The 14,648-nt window shown below is 52.9% G+C and overlaps 1 protein-coding gene across 2 annotated transcripts in view; it reads left to right on the forward strand.

Annotated features, from left to right (window-relative positions):
- The window catches only part of SLC6A17 (solute carrier family 6 member 17), a 125,487-nt gene that overhangs the window by 79,978 nt on the left and 30,861 nt on the right, over window positions 1-14,648 (forward strand). For both annotated transcript variants that reach the window (XM_019837588.2, XM_011285060.4), the window contains exon 2: window positions 10,840-11,212. In XM_019837588.2, the coding sequence (XP_019693147.1) occupies window positions 10,927-11,212 (286 nt within the window). In that variant the 5' untranslated portion in view covers window positions 10,840-10,926. The remainder of the gene's footprint in view (window positions 1-10,839; window positions 11,213-14,648) is intronic.

Here is a 14,648-nt window from a genome sequence, read left to right on the forward strand (position 1 = left end):
CAGTAGGGGCACTTTTCTGCCCACCTCTCCACAAAGCTACACTGAGGGTTGATGAGGAAAGAGCCACAAACCCTTCTCATTCCCAGGAAAGAGACATCATGTTGGGACTGTAATTAAGGGTTTCTGATCACTATTCCTTCAAGTGCCCTTCAGCAGTCTGGTGGGTAACACAGGTAATTGGACACCCTTGGTTCCCTCTGTCTCTCTCTCTCAGGCAAGACAAAGTAGTGGCTTGAAGAAAATCCAGGTCCGGGGCGCCTAGCTGGCTCAGTCGGTTGAGCGTCCGACTTCAGCTCAGGTCATGGTCTCGAAGTTCGTGAGTTCAAGCCCCGCATCAGGCTCTGTGCTAACAAATAGCTCAGAGCCTGGAGCCTGCTTCAGATTCTGTATCTCTTTCTCTCTCTCCCCCTCCCCCGCACATGCTCTGCCTATCTCTGTCTCTCAAAAATAAATAAATGCTAAAAAAAATTTTTTTAATAAAAAAAGTTTTTTTAATTAAAAAAAAAAAAAAACAGAAAAAGGGGAGCCTGGGTGGCGCAGTCGGTTAAGCGTCCGACGTCAGCTCAGGTCAGGATCTCGCGGTCCGTGAGTTCGAGCCCCGCGTCGGGCTCTGGGCTGATGGCTCAGAGCCTGGAGCCTGCTTCCGATTCTGTGTCTCCTTCTCTCTCTGCCCCTCCCCCCTTCATGCTCTGTCTCTCTCTGTCTCAAAAATAAATAAACGTTAAAAAAAAAAAAACAGAAAAGAAAATCCAGGTCAGAGAATTTGGACAGATACTGTGAGGACCCATCTGTTACCACCATGGGCCTCTCATGAATGAGGAAAGAAGGTAATGAGGCTTTCACTCCTTGCTCCTGGAATTTTATTTTAACACGTGATTCTAAAAAACTTTTGTCTTTTTCCAAATTGGGACAGTCCCATAGGTTGTCTACCTGTCGGGGACCTGGTATGTTCTCCAGCACTCTGGGGCTCTATGTTTCCCTCTCTCTCTAAAACCTAAACCTCGCCCACCACCCCGGCTCAGGTCACCATCCCCTCTTACCTACCCTCCCTGTGTCTTCACTTGTCCTTCAGTCATCTTTTTAAAAACAGTTGAGTCACATCACTCTCCTGCTTGAAAACTTGAAACGGCTCCCTATTAGCCTTGAAAGGAAACCCAGTCCTTTCCATGCTCTGCAAGCCCTGCCTACTCTGGAGTCTAGCTATCCTCCTGAAGGCACTTCCCGTTCTTCCCTTGTTTAGGATGCCCTAGGCCGAGGTCCTTCTTTCTAGTCCTCCTACTCACCAAGCAGGCTGCCTCAGGGCCTTTGCACTTCCTGTTCGCGCTGCCCTGAATGCTTTCTCAGGATATTCACATGGCCCATTCTCACCCTCCATCAGGTCTTTATCAGAGTGTGCCCTCCTAGTCCCTCTACATATTGTAGCACCCCTGTCTCACTCCGTCCCCTCACATTCAATATTACATATTTATGTGATATGTTTATATATACTGGCGATATATGTCTATACATATGGCACTAATTATATATTTGTCTGTTTTTAAATTTATTTATCTATCCTGGGAGAGACAGAGAGAGTGTGAGTGGGGAAGAGGCAGAGAGAGACAGAGAGAGATAGACAGAGAGAGAGACTGACTTTCAAGCAGGCTCCATGTCACCAGCGCAGAGCCCAACACAGGGCTCGAACCCACGAAACCATGAGATCACGACCTGAGCTGAAACCAGGAGTTGGATGCTTAACCAACTGAGCCACTCAGGTGCCCCATATCTGTCTGATTTTTGTCACTTTACCCTAGAATATAAATCCCACAGGGGAGGGGCACTGCTTGCTCTGTTCTCTGCTGTGCTAGAACAGGGTCTGACACATAGTGTTCAATAAATATTGGTTGAAGGAAGTAAAGGAAGCGGGAAGTCACTTGGAGCACCAGCACCCCCCCCAGCCCCCCGCGTCCTCGGGCACCCACATGCTTGTCACACTCTGGTGCCAGGGCACCGCAGGACAATGGGCAGCTGTGCCCCTAGGCTTGGCCACACCCACTTTCCCCATGTGCTCACGTGAAGGGGCAGCTGGTGCCAGCTCACGGTATGCCGACTGCATCATCTCATCTTGTCCTCATGACCAAGAGGCCCTCACCTTTGGGGACTTCTCCATCTTTTCAGGTCCAGAAGCCAAGACCCTGAGATTCTGTGTTCTTTCCTGAAGACTCACAGCTAGTAAGTGGCAGCAGGACTCAAACCAGACCTCCCTGCCTCCAAAACCCATCTTTCTGTGATAGTGTTGTGGTTTAGAGTCAGATCCCAGAGTCAGACTGTGCTGGTGTGGACCCAGGGCCTCCAGTTTTTGACTTGTGCCCGTGGACCTGTCTCTTTGCTTCACCAGTTCCAAGATGCATTTTTTTTGGCACACCATCACATCTTCAATTCAGGACACAATGTACAGTCAGTGGCATCTCAAAATGGCTGTTGATCAGGTGGCAGTGGTGACCTGGTTGGGTGAAAACCTTCCATTGAGCCTCTCCGGTAAGTTCAAGAAAGCACCAGCATCGCAGGGCCAGCGGTTCAATGAAATCAGCAACCAGTCCCGCTGAGCCTCTCCTTCTTCATCTGTAAGATAGCAGTAAGTGTGGTGCCAAACTCATACGGTTATGGGCAGGGTTTAAGGAGATAATGGCCGCTCCACACAGTGGCTGCTACAGAGCCAGCCCTCAAGAAGGATCCCTGTGTTGTTGTTTGTTGTTGTTGCTGCTGCTGCTGCTGCTGTTAATGATGACACCCCCCCACCGCCTTCAGAAGTTCCCTTAGCGCCTAAGTTCTGGCACAAGGTTAATGCATCGTGGGGTGGTCATGGCACTGCTCTTCCTTCCACAGCGACTAGGCATGCCTTTCCCCCTCCCATGAAATGGTAAAACTGAACCAAAAGATTTTGTTTGCACTGGCCCCACCCACATATTCCAGTGCCAGTTCCTCCCCCTCTGGACCATCTGCCCCTTTTCCTGCTTCCCTTCCTCCTTGACTAAGAAAACAAAATACCAACTGCAGAGAGCACGCTCGGCAAATGTAACAGGAAGGTGAGACGGGCCACAGAAGGTTCTACTGGCTCCTCTGCCTGAGCTGCTGTTTGCAATGGTCCCACCAGCCTCGTGGAACACTCCGTGCCGAGACGGTGCCCATCCGGTGTGTACCTCTCTAAGGTGAAGGCAGACCCTGTCTACAAAGTGGAGAGAGTGAGGCACAAATAGTGGATCCTTTAGAAGAGGCAGAAAGTCAGCAAATGACGGCCAGACTTCTTAGCTTACCTTTGCTTTACACTGCCACGTGGGGTGTCTTTGGGACACCGTGTGTTTTGGGGATGGGAATATTGCACCAGAAAATAGGAAAGTTTTGAAGCTGGGAAATTATGTCAGGTTCTGGAAAATTGGGGGAATTCAGAATGCACCTGTCATTCATGCACTCATTCACTTCCTTCATATCGCATTCACTGAGCACGTACAATAGTAATACATGAGGATTTGGTCTACGACAAATCTGTGAAATGGAGTCAGAAATTCCTGTTCTGTTTATTTGACTTCCCAAGAATCTTCTCTTTCTCTTGCTATCCATGTGGTAACCAGATGCAGTTGGTAGGTAAGCACTGTTCCCTGTTGTACAGATGATTACAGAACAGAAAGCTGGATTCCAAGTCCCAGGGTCCTCCCCACATGGGCTTCTGGGCTGCACTTCATTCATACCCCCCCCCCACGTCCCCCCCGCCCCCTGCTCCCATGGCTGGGGCACGCAGGCATCTTGTAGGTTTAAATGTGACTCAGTCAAGTGTGTTAGCTTTTTGTCCTTGCTGCTGTTTCAAAGGTGAAGGCAGTGGTTAGGATTTCAACCTAGGAAGCAGGTTGCTCTTAGAGGGTGGGGTGGCAGGAGCCCTGGAACATCTGCAGGCGTCCTATTCCGCCCTGTGTGTGCCAGGCACCGGCTGGGCTGGGGGCAGTTGCGGGTGGACGCAAAGCTGGATATGCTTTGGTTCCTGCCTTCAGGGAGCTCCCTGTTTAGAGGATGAATCGGGGGTGTGCACAAGGAGTTATACTAGAAAGCCAAATAGCCAAAGCGTGGAAGAGTATTACAAGTTGCGTGCTGAGAAGGGGAAAGAAAGGAGCATTACTTCTCACTTACAGCATCACAGCACGTGCCACAGAGGCGAGGTGGATCTTGAGCTGCACCTTCAAGGTCATTCAGTGAAAGTATAGCTAACCCCTCTGAGCCTTTGGTTCTTCATCTGTAAAATGGGAGTAAGTGTGGTTCCCTTCAAGGGAAGCTTCAGGAGGCAGACACCCGGGAGGGTTTTCTGCACAGGGGCCCGGCGGAGAAGTGGCAGCTGAGGCTGGGGAATGGAGAAGTGGCAAATGTCTCTGGCAAGGGCCGTGGGCTCTCTCCCGTGGGAGTGGGGTGATGTGGTATTTCAGGAAGCCGCCTTTGAAGGCCCAGAGGACAGTGAGCCTGCTGCAGGCATCGAACTGAGAGAAGGGCTGAATCAGAGCACAGGGGGTGGGAGAGAGCATGGGCTCAAACATACTGACGGGGCTCTGTGCCCTCGGCATGGAGGGGGAGGGAGGGAGGGGTCCAAATGGTGCTGGCCAAGAAAAACCAGGAGAGCAGCCATCACCAAAGCCTGTCAGGAGCAGTTTGCCCCAGGTGACTGCTGGGAGGTTTCAATAAAACAATTAAAAATAATTTGTAGGACAATTTGTATCTCTGATAACAGTCGACCTGCTTTAGGCTCAGCTGAAGCCCAGAGGCTCCGAGGTAATTAGGAGAATTGTTTGGGCCACCACGGCTTGTCACATGGAAATCAGGAAGCTGTCTAGTTGTGTGAGAGACAGAGAGACCCCGACCTTGCTTCCTTCTTACCTCTGATCAGCCTAGAGTTAGTTGGACCCTGGCTTTATGGCTGGGGCCACTGGGTGTCCTCCCACTGCTCCCCGCTCCTGGGGGCTCTTCCCAGCTCTCTGTTGTAGAGGTTTGCATTTAAGAATGTGCAGTACTGTCCCCAGAGCTGCGAGACCCAACAGTGGCAAAATATGGCGCTCCCCGTGGGGCTGAGGGAAGCAGGGCCCTGGGGTGGGGGGTCTGTCGTCATCTCTGCCGCCTGCTTTCCCAAAGATGGTGGTCTCACCACCCAGTCCCCCCGGGGGGTCTGGCTTGGAAAAGAAGTGATTCCCTGGGGTTCGTCCCCGGAGTTACTGGTACAACCCTCCCGAACGGGAGAGACTGTGACCCCAAGAGGCGGGTGCTCAGGGGGCCGACTGGACACCGCGTTCCAGAAGGCCCCCACCTCGGGATGCTTGGAGCGGCCGGGCGGGGCCTGGCCCCAGTCACAGGGTGAGCGGCCTCCCCTCACCCCTGAGGTGATGGCCGAGTGCCACGCTTTGAAACTTGTGGTGGAGCCGTCAGCCCTCCGGCAGGGGATATTTTTACCTGTCTGCCTCCTAGTCGCACAATGTTTTTTTTCTTTTTAAGGAGCTTCACTCCCTGGGTGCTGCTTTTCTCACGCGAGCTTCTGAGCTGCAGGCTGCATCTGTTGCTAAGTGACAGGTCTGGCCCCAAGGGCTCTCTCAACTCTCGAGCCCCCCCTGCATTGTGCTTTGAGTAATTGAGGCGGCCCTTCAGTGCCTCAGAGCTCCATCATCTGACGCGCTGCTCCTGGAATCAGCTTCACAGCCTACCCCAGCTCCTGAGCAGGGGCAAAATGGGAGTACGGCTGGCTGGCTGTCACAGCGTCCCCACGACACCCCAGCGAGCTCTCAACTGGCAGAGGTGGTAGGGCCTCGGAGATCATGAAGACCAACCCATTTTACACACGGGGAAACTGAGGCCTAGAGAGGTCAGGGCAATGGTGCCAGCTTGCATGGTTGGTTGGTGGGTGGTCGGGACCAGCACCTGGCCGGCCTCCTGATACCTGGATCACTGCTGGCTCCAAGCCCCGTAAAGTTAGGGGTAGAGAGGAATCCGCCCCTCCTGGATCCTTCTCTGACCCTGCGGCTCGTCCCAGGCAATGCGTCAGGGTTGTTGGCTGGGTACACGCTGGGTTCCCACGCCCTGGTCTGCAAGCTCACCTTTCACCAGCCCAGGGGCTCCAAGGGAACTGGGGGTTGCGGGAAAGGATGATCCATATCACTGGTGCTGTGTCCTCTTTAAACCATGGAGGCAGCGGAGGCGCGAGGAGACTTGGGACTGTCAGCCATGTGATGTGAGTCAGGTGCTGTCCTGCCCTGGGGCGCAGCTGCCTCACCCGCTTCCTGGGCTGGCTGTGAATCCAGTGAGATGACAAGGAGAGGCAACATTTATGAGCACTCGCTGGGCTCCTGCGTGGTTCTGAGACCCGTGCGACCTCTTCTGTCCACAACGTTGTGAGGTGGGAACTGCTGTCCTCCTTTGACGGCTGAGGAGATGCAGCTCTGTGGCCTTAAGAAACCTGCGAGGCCAGGCAGCGGGTAAGCAGGGAGCTGGGATTCGAACCCGTGCAGTCTGGCTTCTGAGCAGTGTCACCACCCCATCCCGTGCCAGGAGACGGAGTACAAAATGTTTGCAAGTGATTTCAAACCATAACACACATGAGCTACAGCGTGACTAATAATATTGCTAGACTTTACTGCGAGGCCATGTTTTTTTTATTAGTAATAATGTTGCTGATCTTTAGACCCAAGACCAGGCCTTTACCTGCTTCTCTTTGACACCAGGTGAGGTGGGTGGGCTGGGCTCTGTGGGGTGCTGTCCCAGCAGCCTCTGGGTGGTGCCAGCTCTTGGTAACAAAAACCGACATTTCTGAGGTGGTGGTGTTGGAAAACGCTTCTCTCCATCTCCACCCCACTTCTGCCACAAACCGACTCTGGCTTTTGGCATTTATGTGACCAAACATAAATGGAGGGGTTTTTTTTTCATATTTTTAAATGAAAAACAAAAAACAAAAAAGCAAACAATGCAAGGCTTCCCAGGAGCAGGGTCCTTCCTGGTGCCAGGCCCTGTGCTGGGCACTTTGGATGTGTCTGCTCATTGAGTCCCCAGGGCAGCCCTCCCTTGGAGGGGACAGCTGTCATTATGTAGACCCTCTGCACCCCCCCCCAGAGGCCTGACGCCTGCATAATTAAAGCGAAGTGGCTGCCCACCTGTCTCAGAGCACCAGCCAGAGTCCTTACGGTCGGTTGTGGTGGTGGAGGACAGGGGCTTTGAAGACAGGCAGGCCAGGGGTTGAGCGTTTCCATTTATTCATTCACTCACTCACTCGACATCTGTTTCCTGAGTGCCTCTGCTTGAATGTCCCCTCCTCAGGGATGCCTTTCTGGACCACAAAATAACAGCCCTTCAGTTTGCAACACCCCCTCCCCCACCCCATGTTATTTGTCTTTGTGTCACGTATCACCACTGGCCTTTATATGTTTGTTTCTTTTTTTAGTATCTGGCCCTTCCACAGGAAATATAAACTCCACGAGGGGAAACATTTTGCTTATTTTGTTCACTGCTCTATCCCTGAAACCTAGAACAGAGCCTGGCACAGAGAAGGCACTCGGTAAATGGATGTCAAGTGAGTGAGGGAATGAACGAATGAATGAAAGAAATGGGAGATCTCAGACCCAGGTCCATCTGATTGCGAAGCTCCTGCCCTCACCACCACTGTCTTCGTCCTGTTTCCCACCTCCCTGCTGAGTGTGACCCAGTGGCTCTGGGCAATTGGCTTCCTCTCTGGGCCTCAGTGTCCTCATACATGGAATGGGAATATTGCTAGGGCCCCTCAAGCTTTAATATTCTAAGTGTCAGACGCTTTTGTCACCTGAGTGTGTTCCTGGGCACAGAAGGTTCTAGTCATGATTGCAGCCCAGGCCAGTGCCTCCGCTTGTAAATTTGCGCTTTTCGTCCTGCAAACCTGACGGCACGGGGGGCCTTCTGGCACGCATCTTGGGAAGAAGAAAAAAGCTCCCATCGTGCCTGTGGTTTCTGTGATGCTGCTGTGGCTTTACCGGAATGTGCCGGTTTTGTCCTTGAGTCCTCCTCGTCTGAATGACGCTCTTCCCTCCTGCAGAACTTTCTCCTGTTGGTGACGAGAGCTGCCACTCTCTAGGCTATTTTTGGGAAAGCATGTTCTCCAGTTGGTCAGCGTCAGGATAAATTCTGCATGCTTGCGGGAATCCCCTTTGGTTTTCTCCAGTTGTGGGATGATGAGCAGTAAATCGTACTTAATGCATCGCGGACTGTTCTCGTCAAATTCCACGGCAGGCAGAGTACCTGGAGACAGGCTCTGAGCTGGCACCCTGGTAACTGCAGTCTCCAGACGGACCCCAACCCTTCTCCCCAGTTCTAGTTTTTGCTTTTTAATTTTTTTAAGTGTTTATTTATTTTTGAGAGAGAGACAGCAAGTTGAGAGAGAGAGGTGGGGACAGAGGATCTGAAGCAGGCTCCGTGCTGACAGCAGAGAGCCCGATGTGGGCTCAGACACCTAAACCATGAGATTATGACCGGAGCTGAAATCCAGAGTTGGACTCTTAACCCACTGAGCCACCCAGGTGCCCCTCACCCGCCCTCCAGTTCTAGTTTTTAATAACAACTCTTGTTTAAGGGGCATCTGGATAGCTCCGTGGGTTAAGTGTCTGACTCTGGATTTTGGCTCAGGTCATGATCTCACAGTTTGTGAGTTCAAGCCCCGCATCGGGCTCCATGCTGGCAGTGTGGAGGCTGCTTGGGATTCTTTCTCTTTCTGCCCCTCTCTAGCTCTCTCTCTCTCTCTCTCTCAAACTGCCATTGCCTGTGCTTAGGTTTTCTCCATTTGAGTGCCCTGGGGACAGGGATCTGCTGACCGGGGAAGGGGAAAGGGCTCATCCTGACAGTCCAGACAAGAACAAAAGCCTCCCCATTGCATAACTCCGAGGGGCACCATTCCCTTAGGTCGTGTGGGCAGGAGGAGGAGGGCTGAAAGGTCCCCAGACACACACTCCCTCCAGGACGCAGTGGAATGTTTGGCTGGCCCCATGTGAAGTGGAGTCCCAACAGAGAGCTGTGTTTCTTATAGGGAATTCTGAGTTCTTTTTGGCAGGCTGGTTCTGTCTGGGTCACTGCAAAGCCCAACACCTCGACCGTTCCTGGAGCGGAAGGGGGAGTCACCAAAGACTCACGGTTTCCCTTCGGGGAGTTGTCACCTGCTGCTGTGGTCCATGGCCTGGCCCAGGGAGGACTGGCTAACCACACAGACCAGCGTGGACAGTCCCCATCTGTCGGGTGTCCTAGCTTCACTACACGTGTAACAGGATCCGGCTGGCCAGGTTCCCTTGAAGTTTGGGGCTTTACTGGAGTCAGCCAGGAGGTCCGGGTCAAGCTTCTGCTGCACGGTGCCGTTGCCCGCGCTGTTCCGATGCTGCAGACCAGGAGGACAGACTTCCAGAGGCGGCTCCTTCCCCTAGTAAAGCGATTACCGAGCCGGGTAATTTACATCCCTAGAAAGACACAGGGCAACTGCAGGCCGGGGTGTACGTGTGTTTAATTTTAAATCCTCCAACCTCCCCTTAACGAGGAGGTGCTTTGAAACACAGCAGCATGTTGATATCCTTCAAAGGGCTCATTTCCTTGGTGCTTTATTTCTTTAAGGGAAAGCCTGAGAGACGGATGGGGAATGGCAGGAGCAGGGGAGGGTTTGCCTCCCCCGCTCGCATCGTGCAGACATTATCTGCTGTAAAACTGTCACCGGAGGATGGAGGACTGGCTCTTGGCTGCAGTGGCCCTCAGATAATGTCAGTGCTGAGCGATGACCCAGCATTTGTTGGCACTAAGCAAACACCTCTAGGGCTTTAGTGCCAGAATCCTTAGCAGAACCTGGTCAGCGCTCCTGCCTGGGGAATGAAGGTCCAGATGTGGGGCTGGTGTTCAGGGTCCCCATGGTGAGAGCTCTAACCTTTTGGGTTTTTTTGTTTTGTTTATGTTTTATTGTTTTCTTGTTGTTGTTTGTTTTCTGTTTTCGTTTTGCAAGCATTAATGTCCCTTTTAATCACTAAGGGTTCTGTAAACATACAGAGAATGGTTCGGTAGGTCTGGGGTGGGCCTGGCATTCTGCATTTCTTTTCTTTTCTTTTTTTTAAGTTTTCTTTTATTCATTTTTGAGAGAGAGAGAGAGAGAGCAAGGGAGAGAGGCAGAGAAGGAGGGTGAGAGAGAGAATCCCAAGCAGGTTCCACACCATCAGCACAGAGTCCAGCGCGGGGCTAGAACCCACGAACCATGAGGTCACAACCCGGGCAGAAACCCAGAGTCGGACGCTTAATCAGCTGAGCCACCCAGGTGCCCTCTGCATTTCTAACAAGCTCCCTGTGATGCTGCTGGCCCATGTGCTGTATTTTGAACAGAAAGACCCCAGAGAAGGCAGACACTGGTTTCCCAGGGTCCCACCAGATGGTTCGGCTACATAGCTGGAGCTCAGGAGGGCTAGGACTTGGCCACAAACCTGCACCACCTGGGAGGAGAGGGCTGTGGGGGCCTCCGAAGGGCCTGGAACACTTCAGGATATGCGGTTACGAAAGGGGGCAGTGGCATCATGGATGCCCCTTTATTTGGGTTTGGTGGGTGGGTTGGCCCCTCCTACCCCATTAGGTTTACCTTTCAGGCATGCTCAGGCACGGCCTGTGAGAAAACTGAGTCTGCAGACTTTGAGCCCCTCGGTGGGTACCCCCTGACAGGGAGAAAGACAAACGCAACATTCCAGGCCACTCACAGCCCAGCCTCCGAGTATGTGCCCGGAGTGATGGCGGATCTGGTCCGCTCGGGCTCCCCACCTCTCTGGGGTGGTCAGCTGATCCTCCCCTGCTCACCTGGTCTCACAGGTCCCTGGATGAGAAGGAGCTGACAGCAGCTGAGCCCCACCTTCTCTGAGTGCCGGGGAGCGGGGCTGCGTGGCCCAGGCGGCACCAATGCCTAAGAACAGCAAGGTGACCCAGCGTGAGCACAGCAGTGAGCATGTCACGGAGTCGGTGGCCGACCTGCTGGCCCTCGAGGAGCCCGTGGACTACAAGCAGAGCATCCTGAACGTGGCAGGTGAGGCCGGCGGCAAGCAGAAGGCGGCAGAGGAGGAGCTGGACGCGGAGGACCGGCCGGCCTGGAACAGCAAGCTGCAGTACATCCTGGCCCAGATCGGCTTCTCCGTGGGCCTGGGCAACATCTGGAGGTTCCCCTACCTGTGCCAGAAAAATGGAGGCGGTAAGAGGCAGCCCTGCCTACCCCAGGGGGGCCTTGCAAAGGGGCCGGGCTGAGGGGTGGAAAGGGACGCCCCTTTGCTGATGCAGAATTGGAGCCCTCATAGGGTGGAGCTCGGGAGTCCAGAGGAAGGCTCCCCAGAAAACGCTAATGGTTCATAGCTACCAAGAGGCTGTCAGGCATGATGATGATAAGAACGTGGGCTCTGGCCCGGGACTGCCTGGGCACAAACCCCAGTGCAGCCAGCCGGCATTGCAGCCCTGTGCAAGTTGCTTGATCTCTCTGTGCCTCTCTGTCATCATCTGTAAAATGGGAATAATAGTAGATCCTGCCTTACAGCACAGTCGGGAGGATTCGGTGAGCCTTCTGCGTGGAATGCTTAACACCGTTATCTGACGCATAGTAAAGAGCAACTGTTGGCCGTGACACTTAAAGGCTTAGCAGGTGCCAGGCACTGCTTGGCACTTACCGGATATTAGGCCGAAATGCATGAAACTGCTGATATTTAAGTGTCTGGGACCAACCAAAGCACCCATTTCATACAGTTCAGCCATCGAATCCCCCTACTCCCTGTGTGAGGAAGGAGTTACTATCCTCATGGTAGAGACTGCAACACTGAGGCACAGAGAGGTTAGGTATCTCGCTCAAGGTCACACAGCTAGTGATAAAGTAAGGATTCTAACCAGAACAGCTTGGCCCCCAGAGTCTGAGCATACCTGCTGCTTCCCAGGTAGGAAGGGGCCTCGCACTGCCCCCCGAGTTTTAATCCGCCTACAGGATCTTGCCCCTGGAATCAAACCCCTTCTACTAACCACTTCTAGCCACCCAGGTGGGTAGCAGCCCCCGGGCCCTTATCCTCCGGCCCGTCTGAGGCAGGCTGGAATGTTTCAAAGGTAATTTGTTTTGAAACCAGGGGAAAACTAACAGAAAATAAACACAGAAAAACCTAGCAGGCTGAAAACAAGGACATTTACAAGCTCCGACACCTGGTCCTGGGAAAGTGATTGGAGCCAGCGGAGAGCCCTTGTGCCTCCTAGTCCCTGTGGCCTGGGACTGCCACACTCCAGCCTGATGGGTGGCCACAGCGTTGTAGGCATTCTCACCTGACTCCTTTTCTCTCTGCTCTGTGCGACTCTGGCCATGTAGCCTCTCCCAGAGATGCAGCCCCATTCAGGGATGCTCCCTCCTCTGCAGAACACTCTCTCGTCCAGAGGCCGAGCCTGGCTGGAGACTTCCCTTCTTTCCAATTTCTGTTGAAGGGTGGGAAGTGAGCATGCCCCCTCGAGCCGGTGTAACTGAGGCCAGAGGCTTTTATCTTGCCACTATGGCACCGTTTATTCACTGTATGCTCTCCATGCTTTGAAAGGTCTTCCTTTATTAGAGGTGGGGACCTCTAATAAACCAATAAATAGCTACCAATTAGAGCTTTTCGCCTATATGGCGTGGCCAGACTCAGGTCACTGAGTTGATATAACTCTCAGGATTTTGAGCTCCCCATGACTCATTCCTGCCCCCATCCTTCCCCCCTCTCTGATTCCTAGAGTCCCTTTCTATCTCTGCCTTTGACTCCAGTATTCTACGGGGTTTATGATAAGTCATCTTAAATATTTTTTGGAAGGAGATAAATGATCATGTTTCACATACAGGAAAGAGACAACTATTCGGTCCAAGAGTGGAAGCTCTGTGGTTCCGAGCCGTGAAGGATCCAGTCCAACTTTGCTTAAATCTGGGTGGGAACTCTGGAGCTCTGCTTAGCGCGACTAGATGCTGACCGTTTCTTTATTCTGTGTCCTCTTAGTTTGCTTTTTTTTTTTCCTGTTTATCTTTATGAAAAGAGGCAAATGTTCATCAAGTGCTTACTAAGGGGTAAGGAAGTCAGTGAATCCTTGAGACAGCCCTGTGCCATAGGGGTAGAGTTGAAGCATGTGAAATGACCATTTTTTTTTTAATTTTTTTTTCAACGTTTATTTATTTTTGGGACAGAGAGAGACAGAGCATGAACGGGGGAGGGGCAGAGAGAGAGGGAGACACAGAATCGGAAACAGGCTCCAGGCTCCGAGCCATCAGCCCAGAGCCTGACGCGGGGCTCGAACCCACGGACCGCGAGATCGTGACCTGGCTGAAGACGGACGCTTAACCGACTGCGCCACCCAGGCGCCCCTGAAATGACCATTTTTATAAGTCAAAAATGGTCAGAGATCAGCAGTTTCATGTGGTTCTGCCTAATGTTATTATCCTTTTTTAGGCAGAGGGCAAAACAGTGGTGTAGAGAGATCAGGTAATTGGTCCAGAGTCACACAGCTAGTAAGTGGCAGAGCCAGGATTCAAGACCAGGGGGTCTGGCCCCCCCAGATCTCAGCCCCTACTTAGTATGCATCTCACCAGGCTGAGACCAAGGTGGTGCTTCAAAGCCCAGAAATAACCTCGGGGTGTGCCGGAAGCAAGACCTAGAATATAGACCAGGACAGAGACTGGAGAGATCCAGGAGGCCTCAGAGATCACACAATCTACCTTCCTAGAGCCATGTTCTGTGAAACTTCTAACACCGTGCACAGCACTCCTGGCTGTTCAGGCTGACGACCTGAAGCTCCCGAACGTCCCTGAAACGTCAAAGGAGATCAATCTAGTTGTGCCTCCAGGTTGTATTTTCTAAGGTGGTAGAGGGTGCGTTTCCAAATGATCTCAGCAAAGGTTGGTAAGAAAAGTACCTCTGCCTAACCAGCAATTCTCACCCAGCCCCCAGCCCCCGAGCGCTGCGCGTGGCTAGGCCGTGGCCCGGTCAGGAGAATTGCAGCCAAGTCAGTGCCCTGGGCCTGGCGCAGGCGACCGGCCCGAGGGGCAGGTGGCGGGTTGCCAGGGACCGGTCTCTGCTGTGGGGCCGCTCTTTGGACAGCACGGATGTGGAGGCTTTCCCTGGTTCTTTGGGGCAGAGGAGAGAAGCATCCCCAGAGGATGCCAGCCTACTCTTCTGCTACCCCGAAACCCATCTTTCTGCACATCTTGCGCCACCCAAGGGTATGTGGGTGAAATACGAAACTAGGGAGGCTGTGTCCCTGTGCTCTTCTGCATGTCACTTCTCTCCTCTCTCATTTCCCCGAACCCCGGACCAGGAGACAGAACCGCGAGTCCTTCGGGCCCACCCTCTTTTCAGGCTGCTTGTTAGCGACACGTGGAATTTACGTGTACGTGTGACTGTATGCGTGTGGATGTTTAATGAATCAGATGCTGTTGTGTAAGGTTTGGTGGGTTACCTCCCCTGGAGGACTTTCCCGATGAGTTCTGTCTGACCCCTCCCTCAGCATGCGTGTGCTCGGTTGGCTGTGTGTGACTGGTCCGTGTGTGTGTGTGTGTGTGTACACGTGCTGACGTTGCTCGTGTGAACCTGAGGGTCTTGCCTTCCAGACTGTGAGCTCTCCTGGGATAGCGGCTGTGCCTTCTT

Source organism: Felis catus, chromosome C1 (genome assembly GCF_018350175.1).
Source record: "Felis catus isolate Fca126 chromosome C1, F.catus_Fca126_mat1.0, whole genome shotgun sequence".
In the NCBI taxonomy this organism is placed as follows: domain Eukaryota; kingdom Metazoa; phylum Chordata; class Mammalia; order Carnivora; family Felidae; genus Felis; species Felis catus.